Raw genomic sequence first — 13380 nt, 5'->3', positions numbered from 1 at the left:
TAGAAAGCCCTGGAAAAGTGGTGCCGGCACTATACGTGTAAAACCTTTAGATAAACTTGGACCTAGGCCAGGCGTACGAGTATAAAATCTTTTGGAGGAGCTAGATACGAAAATAAGCAAGGGTACTATAGTGCCCAGACAGGTAAGCTTCTGGAAGGCCTGGGATGTGGGCACTATGCGAGAGAGCCTAATATATTTTGGATCTAGTGTGTCACAAAGTGTCTGAAACTAATTTCTTTTTAAAAACTCACCGATGCATATGTTTAAGAGCCTTGAAATCTTCTAGAATGTATATAAAAATCCCACACTTAATTTTTTAATAATCACATGAATCATGAAACTCAAATATAAATAAGGATGTCCTGCTCATGGGACCAACACACAAGAACTAGAGAACTTATGGAGCAACAAAACTACTCAAAGCACAATTGTACATAAACCAGATTGTTCCAGCAATAAAAAATATCTTATATTCTTTCATCAGTGTTTTCTTAGTGTACTATAATGTTCGATTATCTCTAAGACCCGACTAATGACACACTCGTTCAATCCAATTAAAGCCTGATTTAAACATATGTGGATGATAATTTTCCGTCTAAAACTGCATGGTTACGAGACTTAAGACCGAAGCACGTGACACATGCTCCTTCCTCCTGCTCGACTACTATACTGCACTCAAATTCCCCTCCGTCGGTTTTGAATTTTCACTTTGGACAGTGACTGTGAGTGCCGCCGCCTCGGCCCTGAATGACTTGGCCTGTGCCTGTAATTACTAGTTGAAAACAGGCCCTGCTAAGCACAACCCACTTAGTTGTGGATGCTGGGTCAGGGCTCGTAGCCCATTGAGCTGAAAGGTCCTGTTTGACTCATTCGCCTCTCTCAATAAAAATAGTGTAGCCCTTTCAATTCGAAAAAGTTAGGTTTTTGAGTTTTGATAAAAGGTTGAATCCCTTTCTTCGTGGGTGAACTCTGTCAGAGCAATGGCAAACAATCCCTCGCAGCTTCTTCCATCAGGTGTCAATTTTTATTTTTTCCTTCAATTTTCTGGTGAAAGTCAAACGAATGATAATCTGAGTTTGTTTTCTTTGTTTTTGCAGAGTTGATAGACAGGTGCATAGGGTCCAAAATCTGGGTGATAATGAAAGGGGACAAGGAGCTGGTGGGTACCCTAAAAGGCTTCGATGTCTACGTCAACATGGTCCTCGAAGATGTCACTGAATAGTAAAGTTCTTCCTTTTTTTCTTTGAATGTTTAGATGTAGATATATCGGCTGCAAGGTTTTATTTTTATTTTGTATGTTAGTGCTTTTAGAGTTTTATGTTTTCTCGCGGAAAATATGGGAAAGAGAGTAAGTTGGAGTTTTTTACTTTTGGGTATTAGTTATGTTATTTGTATTTAACAAATATCAAATTTTGGATTGCCTTTTTCTCTCCTTAAATTACTTCAAAGTCTAAGTTTAATTTTGAAGCAGAATTCCTATGAATTGAAGTTTTGCTTTCCATATTTTGGTTCAATGAGAAACTAAGATGGCTTCTAAGTTTGTTGGGCTAGAGTGTGGTTTAGTACTTTTTTTTAACAAAATTAATGCCTTGGGGGTGGAGTTCAGGTTTTTCGGCAAACCATTTTAATTACTTGTGACTTTGTATTTGTTAGAATCCTCATTACAGAAGGAACAGGTTGAGAACCAGCTGTCTGTGTAGAGAAAAAATTGTTTTGGGCTGGACATCCGCTCACTTAGCTAACTTCGGTGCTGCTGCTTTTACATTGTGTCCCAATTGATGTTCATTGTTTGATTGTATAATATTTCATATTTCTTTTACTAGGTGGTGGTGGTGGTTATTCCTTTTGAGACTGACAAAATGTTTAATTTTTTTTTTCTCAAATTGACTTGAAAAGAATAGTGTCATACAAGAACATGCTTATGATCATTTGACTTTATTGGCTAAGCAACATGTCTGCCTCATGCTTGTCTGTATAAGTGATTGCAGAATGTTTGTCCCCTTAAATAGGACAGCCTTCATCGCTTGTGTTGATCTTGTTTGCTTTTCTGTTTCTGTTTGCATATCACAGTGAGATCACTGCTGAAGGAAGACGGATCACAAAGCTTGATCAAATTCTGCTTAATGGAAACAACATTGCCATTGTAAGATTTAATGGTTTCTGATTTAGTTAATGTACTTCTTGTTAAAACCATAATTTACATAGATGTGGTATAGTTATTGAGGATTACAGTATATGATTAAGGTTGAAGCAAATTTCTGCCAGATATAAGCATGTAAACTGTAGATCGCCAACTAGGAACAAAAGGTAGCAATTTGAAAAAGAGAAACTGAAGGCCACTCAACATTAAAAATTGTAATGGATTCCATATGAAAATTCTCATACTAATTCATTTTTGTGCAATGCAGCTGGTCCCAGGAGGGTCACCTGATCCAGAATGAGAGTGTCAGCTACTCCCTTTTTCTTTGTTCTTCCTTTTTAATGATATTGGTTCCATGCCATGTTCTCAGTTTTAATGAGAATTTTGGCCCTTATTATTTAACCCAATCACTGTAAGATTTTCCAAGTTTGGACAAAGTCGACAGCAGTAGCTGAAATGGTTAATGATTGATTATACTTATCATAACTTTGAAATGCTTTTAGATCTAATGTGACTTTATAAGCTTCATCATTTTGAACATATATGATGAACTGAATGCTTTTGCTTCTAAGAAACTGATGCTATTTCAAGTGACTAGAAAAGTTAGCATCAATTATGCCAATCCCCTTTCATATAGAATATATCATTAAAATTTACCATTATAAAACAATTAAGTTTGCTTGAAATTTATACATGTACCATTGTATATAAATTTTATAGCTGTATTTTTCAGAATTACTGTTCAAACAATGAAACAAGCACCACCAAGAAAATGAATATGAAGATGTGGAAACCAGGACAGAATGGAGATAAATCAGAGCAAACTCTAATCAAAAGCCCCCTTCTTTTATATCTTTTCTAAATGTGTGTATATACATGTAAAAATACTATTTTCAACAAAATTATCAACACTAAACTAGTCGGAAAACTCTGTAAATGCTCTCTCTCAGGCTTACCATTGTGACCTGAATTACTTTGTTACAAAAGAATAAACAAATAGACATATTTAACAAGGGGAGAAGGAAAAAAAATTCGGCCATAAATGATCAAACTCCACTCATGCACATCCTCAAAGGGCTCTGTCGGAGAAACTACGGTTTAAAGGTGTACCTAAAAACAAAAAGGGTGCTTCCGTACAATAATGACTCATGCCGTAACAATAGGCCTTGCCTGTCTTGCCTGATTATTAGGTCCCTTTGGCTGAAGCAACTTTGACATGGATCTCAGCCTGTTAGTTATCTCGGTAAATGATGGTCTAGATTCAGGATCAGGAGACCAGCACTGTTCCATTAGCTTCCTCCAATCAGGATCACAGCATTCTTTAATAGGAGGTCGAAGAGTGTTCTTCACAATCCCCCCTGCAATCACAATTCACCAATCAAACTTAAAGCCAAATTTAGGTGAAAAGCTGAAGGTTTTTGTTTATTTTTCATAGATAGCAAAAAACTGAAAGGTAATTAATATACAACCAAAAGAACAAGGAAGATGGTTAAGTGCATGCAGTTTATGATATCTCTTCAATTTATTTATCTGAGTTGTTTTACACTATTACAGTAAAAGAGCAATTAAGCCTAGGTGAAAAAAGTAGCAACTCTTACAACTCTCCATAAATTTTTGTTATCTTCATCTTCAACCAAACCTACCATTTGATTTATCGACCTAATGATCACCAATATCATCATTATTAACTCATGAGTGAACTTCCAGTGAAGCCAACTTTAAAAGGCAAGTATATTAGTTTCTTCTAGCCAATTTTTGGCTTGCTTTTTGGAACTTTCTAAATTGTTGTCTTACCTTAAATAAAAAAAATCAAAATAGAAAATATGAGGGAAAATAACAAGCAAATCCTCATACTCTACGTAGATTTAACTTTGTACAATCCAATCCATGTATACCAAAGAAAATATCAACATAACATTTTAGCAAATGTTTGCCCTCCACAGTTGAACTAATATCATGTCATAACATCCCAATCACCTTTACGTGCATGTGAATTTTCTGTTCACAATCAGAGCTAACAGCACATTAGGTAAATCAAAATCTTACCAATAATGGCACCACAATGCATATCGGCATATGGCTCCTCTCCAGTCAAGATTTCCCACATTGAAATTCCAAATGAGAACACATCAACCTGTGAAGTAAATATCATAATTTTTGGCTTTTACGTATATTCATTCTTTCCTTCACAGTGGCAAGACATATGTTAGAATATGGCTTTACTGACCTTTTCAGAAACCCTGCTGCTGCTACCATTTAACAGTTCTGGTGCCATCCAAGGGAGGGTTCCTCGCACACCTCCAGAAACAAGAGTATTGCGCTTGATTCTAGATAATCCAAAATCTCCAACCTACAGAAACGATAAACAGTAGCCATGCTTCAATTGAAAAGCCAACGAAAACCTTCCTGCACTATATGCCTTTCTAGTTCCTAACATGATAACTTACAGCATAAAAGTTTAAGGGTATTCTATTTGATCCAAGCATATGATAAGCATTCATCTTGGACCAAAAAAGAATCATTTTGGCTTTAACTGGGATTAAGATTTCTTCTCTCTAGCCGTTTATGGTTTTTGGTATCACGTAAGGCACCTTGAAATCAATATGTCTACTGGAGAGGAGTTTGTCTGTAACATATTAATTACCTTGCATATGGGTCGTTGCGGGTCCCTTAGATTGACAAGCAAATTGTCACATTTCAGATCAAAATGGACAATGTTTTTGGAGTGCAAGTATTCCATGCCAAAAGCTGCATCCATGGCAATTATGAGCTTTCTGCAACGATCAAGTGATCTGCATAAGAATTCCAAAAAACCAGTGAGTGCATCGTTAATGAGTGAAGGAATATAAAATTGGGAGATTTAAACTATGTTACCTATCCTTCTTGATTAGCACATTCCTAAGCGATCCATTTACCATATATTCAGTTACAGTTGCCAAGGTTCCTCCAGTTCCATCCGGAACTACTCCATAAAATGCAACCACGTTTGGATGATGCAGATTTGAGAGGATCTGTGCTTCTCTCCAGAAATCTTTGATCTGGTACAGTCAAACATTCATCAGCTTCAAGCATGCAAATAACTCAAATTACTATGAAGAATATGACTGCAAAATTGTTTAAAGGATCTTGCTATTACAATAGCAAAAAAGGAGGCAGGGAGGGAAATAATGACCCAGTTCAAAATGTCCAGTGGACTCAAGTCTCTCAGTTAATTATAAGCTGTTTTTATATCTCATGTTTAGGTCAAATGTCTCATCTTTGCTCAATCAAAACCAAATCCCACCCCAAAGGATAAAAAAGCCATTTTCTACGTTCTTTCCAAGACCCTCTATTCAAAATTTGAAGCAATGATGAGAGACCACAGGCTAATATTTCTTGATAAAAACATGACATGTGACTTGTGATATATCAACGCTACTGCAAACAACTTTAACTCAAGAACTGACAACCTTATGAAAATAACCAAAACAGATTATGAATCTCAAATTGCAGGAGAGAAGGGCAAAATAACAGTAGTGGTTATATTTCACTTTAACAGAATTCAAGAAGAAGGCCAAAAAGAAACCAATAGGAAGAAGAGCAAGGTCACCCCCATGAATTTTTCTTCCATGACTTATAATAATAATAATATTAATTGACATACTCTTCCTTTATTTGTTTTTTGGCTGAAGCCTACGATGCGTGTGCACTATCCAAACCACCTAACCAGCAAAAATTATTCCATTTTTTCCTCCCTAGAACTTTCTGCACCCAAAATTTGTAGAACAGAATAGCTAGTACAAATGAAAACACATGTCATAAATGTGAACAAAGACAATTGCTTCAAGATGAATTCATCAAATGTTTACAGTGCAGGCATATATCCTCAAATTTGTACCCTAAATAATTATGAAGCTTCTTATGAGATTCAACATCAACTCTCCTACTTTTAGGGGAGAAAAAAAGAGGAAAATATCCATGGAGACCCACCAGTCGATCTTGCTCTGATGATCTCCCAGAAAAGCAACTCTTTTTTATTCTCTTTATAGCAACATCTGTTCCCCGCCATTTTCCATGATAAACAGTTCCATATGTACCAGATCCTAGTTCCATCAGTTCTTCAAGATCAGCATTTTTTATAATCTGTACATCAGAATCAGAAAACTTTCATTCTCCTTCAGAAGGTAATTTTACAAGGAGGAAAGCTAAAAGGGGGAAGGGGGCTAATAGCAGGCTGATCATTTGTTCAAAAGTTTTTGGTTACGAGGGAAAACATAATCGGAAGTTGACATAAAATCAAATCTTCTAACAAAACCACTAGTCTGGTTACGATACTAAAAGTAGATTAATAGCTATATTGTTGGTTTTCAGAGGAAAAGAAAAACAGAGGGAGCAAAGACAAAAAGAAGAGGACAAACTAAACAAGATCAAATTACAAAGTGATGATGCATAAGTTAATTTGCATGTTTTTCATGTGGGTGATCATGAGGATACCATAAGCAAATACATAATTAGAATTTCAATGTAGATTAACTAAATGGCACCTTATTCAAATACAGCAAATTCCCAACTCACAAATAGGGAAGCTTTATATTTACAGTTCAAAATTTTACTCCATGTTTTTCACTAAACAACATTGCATGAACTGGTCACGTATTAAACAATAATTTTTTTATTGAAAACATGTATAAATTGGTTTAGTGCAGAACCTGCAAGCCATAGATGCTGGCTTCCATTTCAGCTATCATAGCATCAGTGAAGGACTCATCCTTGTCTTGATCATCAGCTGTAGCATCCTATGGACAAAGCCAAGAAGCTACCTAAGTTTACTAACATCTATACAAGTTATAAAACTAGACATACATGAAAAATTTAACAAATCTTACGTCAGACTCAGATTCTGGAATGACATCCTCCAACTCTGTAGCAATAGGAGATATAATATCACTGCTGATCACATCCACATGTGGGACAACTACAGATGAAAGTTGAATCCCAGAAGGTACACTAGTGATCACATCTTCAAATATAACTACTAGGTCTGGCTGGATTTGACACTGGTTCTTGCTTGAGGGTTCTGTCCGAGCAAAGGTAACATCTAAAATTGAATTCTCATGCTCAGATCCTATGAGGACCATCTTCTCAGCATTCTGATTGGGATAATTAAGGTCATCATCAATGAGAGAAACCTCTCTCCTAAAAACTGCTTTGTTTGCTGGATTCTGTGACATAGAATGAAGGTCATCATTGTACAAGTTTGAGCACAGACCAGAGTCAACATGAACTGCAGATGGGTCCAAATTGGTTGAGCCCATCAGCATATCGTCTTTAGATATATCCTTCTGACTTGCAACACACTGCAATTGTGGTGGTTCAAGTGACGTTGGGCCATTCCATGACTCAGATATAAGATCGCCTGCTGAGCTCTGACCTCTTGAGTCTTTCACGGTGTTTGGAAATAAGCATGCAACTTCAGGGTTCCTGGTGCGTGAAGTAATGCCCCCTTGTCCATCAATTACTTTCCCACTGGAACCATAACATCCAACTATATCAGATGTGGTTTTATCCAAGGTCTGTGGATGCTCTGTGTTATCTTTTATAGCCAACGAAGAAGGAACCATCTTCTGCGAGATTTGTGGATCTTTTTTCCAAGCGTCAATAGCAACACCAGAAGTTTGATTGCAGTCTGCATTAGACAATTTGTTGTTGTATTCCATACAGCTGTCAGGGGATCTCTCCTCATAAAGCTTTCCACCTTGATGAAAAACTGGATCACTTCTATCAGACCTGTTCCTGGCATCCAAGCTTGTAATATATTCATCATAACTGTTAGGTGTCACCAAACTGGATTTACTCAAATCAATTTTAGCTGTTTGGCACTTGTCATTACTGTCACTAGTACCCTTGTGAATAGGTTTATTCCTGCGTGAAAGTTCAGGATTTGGAGAAAATTTAAACATATCCAGTGTTGACTTTGATGTAGATTCAATATCTGACAAATCATTTTGTTCCCTGGGCTTCATAAGATCAATGTTATCATGTTGCTGCATCAACTTTTCCTGCACAGCATTTGAAACAAGAAGGGAAGGTGATTGAGTCTTTGCAAAATTTAAAGGGGAAGATGGGCTTGTTCCTTCTTGTGAACAGTAAGCAAACCTTCCTCCATGCTCTTGCAGCTTTGAATCTGAAAATGCATGTGACATGCCTGGGTGAGAATCAATGGAATCAACAGATCCTGACAACAGGCTCAATGGATCGCCAGCATGTGAGATAGGCTTTTCAGAAAGGAAAGATATTTCCTTATGCATAGGCTTCTCATGTGAGACACCATTATAATCACAATTATTTTTGTTTAAAACTGAAAGAGTCATAGAATCTTTGCTGGGATCAGGGTTTAATAATTGCCCTTCATAAGCTTGGTACGTTTGGCTGGCATCAACCTTTACATAAGGGTGACTACAAATTACCAAAGTAGATGGAACCTGTTGAAAATGTTTATACCTAGGAGTTTCTGTGCTGCAGTTCAAGTGTGCTGTAATGAAGGAACTGTTGCTTTCAATGCTGGATTTATCACCAACTGCTTGTGCATAAACACTGTTGGACTCTCCATGCTGGAAAGGTAGTGGAGAAATAGGAGATGGAAGTGGGGATCTGGTTGTATTTTGGGAATCATGGAAAACCTGAGATGGATGCAAGGCATTAAAACCACCCATAGTCTCCAAAGGGATTACTGAAGTTGGACACTGCTTTCGAAAACTAGGGTTATGATCCAAAGCAGGTCCTAGGTGACTTCCTTCGCTGGGTAAACATTGCCCACCAGAGTTTTTCTTAGCACTAGGATCTATCCCATTGACAGCAACCACATACTGGTAATCAGGATTGCTCTGCTGAATGGTGCTAGCCTCAAGGGAAGATGCACTTTCGGACTCACCAAAAGGAATCAAAAATATCCTCAGCCTTTGAGAACCTTCAAGCTTTTCAAGCCCATGATATTCCTCTATCATATTCTGAAGGTCTTCATCAGAAGACACAGATATAAGGGCATCAAGATCCTCTCCTGGAAGTTGGTACTTGATTGAATGAGGTTGGTTGCAAATAGCTAAAGTTTTCCTCACAAGCTCATCCCAAGAAAGACATTTTTTAATCGAAGTAATACGCGTCTCTCCCCCAACATATCTGAGTTTTCCATCACTAGGCCTGGGCAATATTTTTCCACCAAAGCTGCAGAGAAATTTCATTTTCCCAGATTGAGATCCATCAGAAGCTCCCTGCCAACTAAAGTTGCTGGAACTAGGAGTGTTGCATACATAAATGGGTGTAGTACTTGGTCCAAAACCATTTGGATGGCACCTATCACAATTCAATTCACCAAAAGCCTTCCTTGCTACTTGTCCAATATCACCATCTTCCTTCTGGTATCTACTTAATTTTTCAACACAAGACCCATTTTCACTCCCTTTAAAAGACCCCTTTGCAGATGCAAAATCAGAAATATCAGAAGCACACTCGGAATCCATTCTTTTCAACCCAAGAATTCGAGCAAGATCCTGATACCCCAGCTGCTGGCTCTGGTCCTGATTGAAACTCTTCTCATGTATCTGAGCTGCATCTAGTACTGCAGGAATCCCTCTTGTGCCAACACGCTCCTGAAGAAACTCCATGGAGAATTCCTCACCTGTCTGTACAGAGATATTATTATTATTATTATTTACGTTCTTTCCCACATTAGGAACAACAGATGTAGATTCTTGCTGAATCAATTGATCAGATGAGTTAGACGCCTCCCTGATCATGTTCCCCAACAAGCTCCCAGGTCTATTTACTTGCACAAAGACAATGTCTTAGCTCCTTGAGCCACTCTTTTCCTCTTCAACCCACCAACCAATAATGCATAATCAAGCTATTCTCATATCAGCTAACTTTATCAATCTCACAGTCAAAATCTAGTATTCCTCCACGCATACAAACGCTACCTCCAAGGCCTAATAGCTTAAACTTCAAATCAAAACCAACATACGTTCACACTTTCATACATCACTAACATCCTATCTTATATTTGCAACTCAATTGTCTCAGTCAAATCCAACACATTTATGTAACAAAAAGAACACCGCTAATTTACAAATCCATTTTTTAACAAAAAATAGGTACAATATATTCACAAGATATCAGCATCCCTCAACCCAAGGCCAAAATTTAGCGAGAATTCTAAGCATACAAATGACTCTTTCTTCTATAAATTCCTGAACCAATCAGATTACCGTAGATCCAAATATGCAACCCAATCCACTAAATCAAAAAAGAAAAAAACTACTCAAGAATCATGATCGTCCCTCAATGTACAGCGAAACCTAAAAAAAAAAAAAAACAAATATAAAACATAAATAAAAAAATACATAATAAGCAAAGTTTCGAACGAAATTCAACGGCATATCGATCAAATTTTTAAAATATAAACAAAATTAGGCGAAATTAAAATAACGGTACCTGATAATTAATCGGCTTTGTAAAATCCATGTTTGGAGCTCCTTAGCTGACAATTTATTGATGACGACGATGAAAAATATTTTCTTTTTCTTTTTTGGGTTGGATCGAGAGAGGCAAACAAAAAAAGAGCCGAAATGCGAAAAGAAAAAAAAAAAAAGGAGAAAAGAAATGGATAAAGCCGAGAACTTAAAATGGTGGAGAAGAGAGCGTGGCTTACGCCTACAGCAGGTGACAATCCCGAGCATGCAAGAGCTGACATTGCCGAGAATTAAGCTCCTTGTTAAAATTATACTAAATACTATAAAATAAAATAATAAATAAATACTATTTTTCTTTACCTTTTCCAGTTTTAACTGTAATGGCTTATATAATATATATATATACGTATATCTCTCCTACGTGGAGTTCTGGTATTTGGTTGCTTTCCTTTCATTCACCCTGTCAATTTTTTTTACAAAATTTACTGCTTTTTTTTATTATTATTATCGCCTTGCCTTTTCCTTTCAAAACTCCCGCAAAAAAAGGTAAATCATAAATCAAAGGAAAGTGATATCCTCGTACCTTTTTATCTTATTATATAAGACAACATTTTCATTTTTCCATTTTACAGATTAAAAAATGTCGATTAATTGTTTATTTATATTTGTACTATTTTACAAAATATTTGATTGAAGCAACCAAAATCAATTCAATTGGATGTGATGATAAAAAAAAAAATCAATAATAAAAAATATAAAGCAAATAAAACAAAATTATATAAGTAATTTCCATTCAACACACTTGACAATAAAACAAAAACTATTTAACTTGTTTTTCTTTTAGTTATTTTCTCATTTTAAAAAATTACTTATTTTTTTCTTTCACCCAGTAGTGGGTTTGTCAAGTGTCATGAACTAATATCTGGGACTAATTATTTTTGCTTACTCATTAAGTGTCTAATAGAGTTTGGTATCAGAATTATGTGTGACCAACTTAATTAAATAAAATACAAACAAATCAAATAAAATCACAATATCAAATAATAAAATATGAGTATTCATGTTTTTTAATTTTTCGTATGATATATTTTTTTAAATAGATATTTTTTCTTAAAAAACAATATTTTTTCCTTTTTTTTTCACTCACAAAATAATTGTATATATTTTTAGTACTAATTATAAAGTTATTGACTATTATGTCACGAGTTAAATGGCACCGGCTTAATTAAAATGTGTAAAAATTTAAAATAAAATCAAGAGTATTGATGTCTTTTATTTCTTATTAAACAAATTTTAACAAAAACTGCTCACTTCTTAAAAATTCCTAAGCTGCCCTTTTTTATTCACAATTTTAAACACCCACATAATGTGTGGCCAAATTCTAGTATATAAAAATGGTTTATTTTGCCCCCGTAAATTGTTTTTTTTTTTTTTTCTATATTTTAAACAAATGTGACAAGTAATTTTATATTTCAAAAATACCCAAAACATTTTAAATGAAGTTTGATGAAAAAGAAATCAACTATAGACTTAGTATTTATGATATTTATATGGTGCCATCAATTTTTTTTGTAATCGAATAAAATAAAATTATAGAGCAAGGTAACCATATGATCTCGACCTTTAATTAAATTAAGAGATAATACTTCATTTGATTTTTGAATTATTGTATGTTTTTTAATATAGTATTTAAACAATAAAAAAATAATCAAGTACCTAAAATTTAATTTTTGTATATTAAGTTATCATAATATCTTCATATTGTTAGAACAATCTTGATATGATATTTAAATATTCATATAGATGACACGTGATTATCATATGATTTAAAATGTAACTATCATGTGTTTTTTTTTAATAAAATAAAATTAAAATAAATTTTTTAAAAAAATTTATTTTTTTTATTCTATAAAAATAATATTTGATAATCACATCACTTTCAGATGATAGTTATGTATCTTTTTACATTAACATTAAAGTGCCACGATAGTGTTATTTTAATAATGTTAAAAGGTTCGAATAACTTAATACTATAAATTAAAATTTAGATATCTAATTAAAATTTTTTTAATTTAAGTATCACATTAAAAAAAATTTACAATAATTTACAAACCAAATGATGTATTATTTTATTAAATTAATAATAAATAAAAAAAATTTTTGTTGATTTTACATTTATATTTCCTCTCCATCCCCTTTTCGACTTTTTATCCATGACATTAACGAGAAAGTATAGAGCCAATAATGGATTAACACACCACACAACCCATACTATCAATGGAAAAACGTCGCTAATAATATTGTTGCGGTGTTATGGTATACACTGATATGCCTCAATCCTATCATGACTAGCCTTAAGTTGAGCAACGGATAAGGTCTTATGGTCAGGATAGTAGTCCTGGAGCTATGCACGGGCAGTGTAAGCTCGAGAACATGTTACTGATAGTGTGTGCAGACGATATAAGCCTTAGGTTCCAAGATTTATGGGTAAATGCAAGCTAGTAGGCAGATACTTTAGAGCCAGATAGTCAATCAGGTGTTATCGATCGAAACTATGCATAGGCACCCTCGAGTAGATTAGTGGAGCAATGAGCATAATCTAAGAATTATGATAGCCAAAAAGTAGGTCACTGGGTCTTGAATTTAGCTGAAAATGACCATGAGATGGCTAAGGAAAAAAGTATTCTCATTTTAGATAGTCTTACGATTTTATTATATGATGGTTGGAAAATCTTTTACGTTCTTTATAGGGGGACAACTAATGTCAACTCTCCACCACTCCCTTAGTTAGCGGGC

The 13380-nt window shown here is 34.9% G+C and overlaps 2 protein-coding genes across 3 annotated transcripts; one reads left to right on the top strand and one right to left on the bottom strand.

Moving 5' to 3' along the window:
* Positions 1–857: 857 nt before the first annotated feature.
* On the top strand, positions 858–2626 carry LOC111314382 (sm-like protein LSM5). Its single transcript, XM_022915678.2, has 4 exons — positions 858–1014; positions 1098–1221; positions 2071–2143; positions 2409–2626. The coding sequence occupies exons 1-4, from the start codon at positions 981–983 to the stop codon at positions 2439–2441; spliced, it is 264 nt and encodes an 87-aa protein (XP_022771413.1). The 5' UTR covers positions 858–980; the 3' UTR covers positions 2442–2626.
* Positions 2627–2946: 320 nt separating this feature from the next.
* LOC111314381 (RAF-like serine/threonine-protein kinase 20) lies at positions 2947–10899 on the bottom strand. Of its 2 annotated transcripts, none has more exons than XM_022915675.2 (9): positions 10607–10899; positions 7006–10470; positions 6829–6915; positions 6110–6262; positions 5015–5178; positions 4785–4932; positions 4368–4490; positions 4187–4274; positions 2947–3498 (listed from the first exon to the last, which is right to left on the bottom strand). In XM_022915675.2, exons 2-9 carry the CDS (start codon positions 9910–9912, stop codon positions 3287–3289), a joined length of 3882 nt encoding a protein of 1293 aa, XP_022771410.2. In that variant the 5' UTR covers positions 9913–10470; positions 10607–10899; the 3' UTR covers positions 2947–3286. The 2 variants fall into 2 exon arrangements, with proteins under 2 accessions (XP_022771410.2, XP_022771411.2); XM_022915676.2 differs by having other exon boundaries at positions 7006–9798.
* Positions 10900–13380: the final 2481 nt, after the last annotated feature.

Source organism: Durio zibethinus, chromosome 23, assembly GCF_047325235.1.
Source record: "Durio zibethinus cultivar Kanyao isolate XHJ-2024 chromosome 23, ASM4732523v1, whole genome shotgun sequence".
Classification (NCBI taxonomy): domain Eukaryota; kingdom Viridiplantae; phylum Streptophyta; class Magnoliopsida; order Malvales; family Malvaceae; genus Durio; species Durio zibethinus.
The sequence above is the reverse complement of the archived record's forward strand: the minus strand, read 5'-3'. Positions and strand labels throughout refer to the sequence as shown.

Bases quoted from the DNA above. Each gene is read 5' to 3' on its own strand.
- LOC111314382 (XM_022915678.2), top strand. From the start codon at position 981: ATGGCAAACAATCCCTCGCAGCTTCTTCCATCAG. The intron at 1,222-2,070 runs GTAAAGTTCTTC...TGCATATCACAG, and splicing joins CTCGAAGATGTCACTGAATA to TGAGATCACTGCTGAAGGAA. The intron at 2,144-2,408 runs GTAAGATTTAAT...TGTGCAATGCAG, and splicing joins ATGGAAACAACATTGCCATT to CTGGTCCCAGGAGGGTCACC.
- LOC111314381 (XM_022915675.2), bottom strand. From the start codon at position 9,912: ATGATCAGGGAGGCGTCTAACTCATCTGATCAATTGATTCAGCAAGAA. The intron at 6,916-7,005 runs GTAAGATTTGTT...CTTTGTCCATAG, and splicing joins TTCCAGAATCTGAGTCTGAC to GATGCTACAGCTGATGATCA. The intron at 4,933-5,014 runs GTAACATAGTTT...ATTCTTATGCAG, and splicing joins GTGCTAATCAAGAAGGATAG to ATCACTTGATCGTTGCAGAA.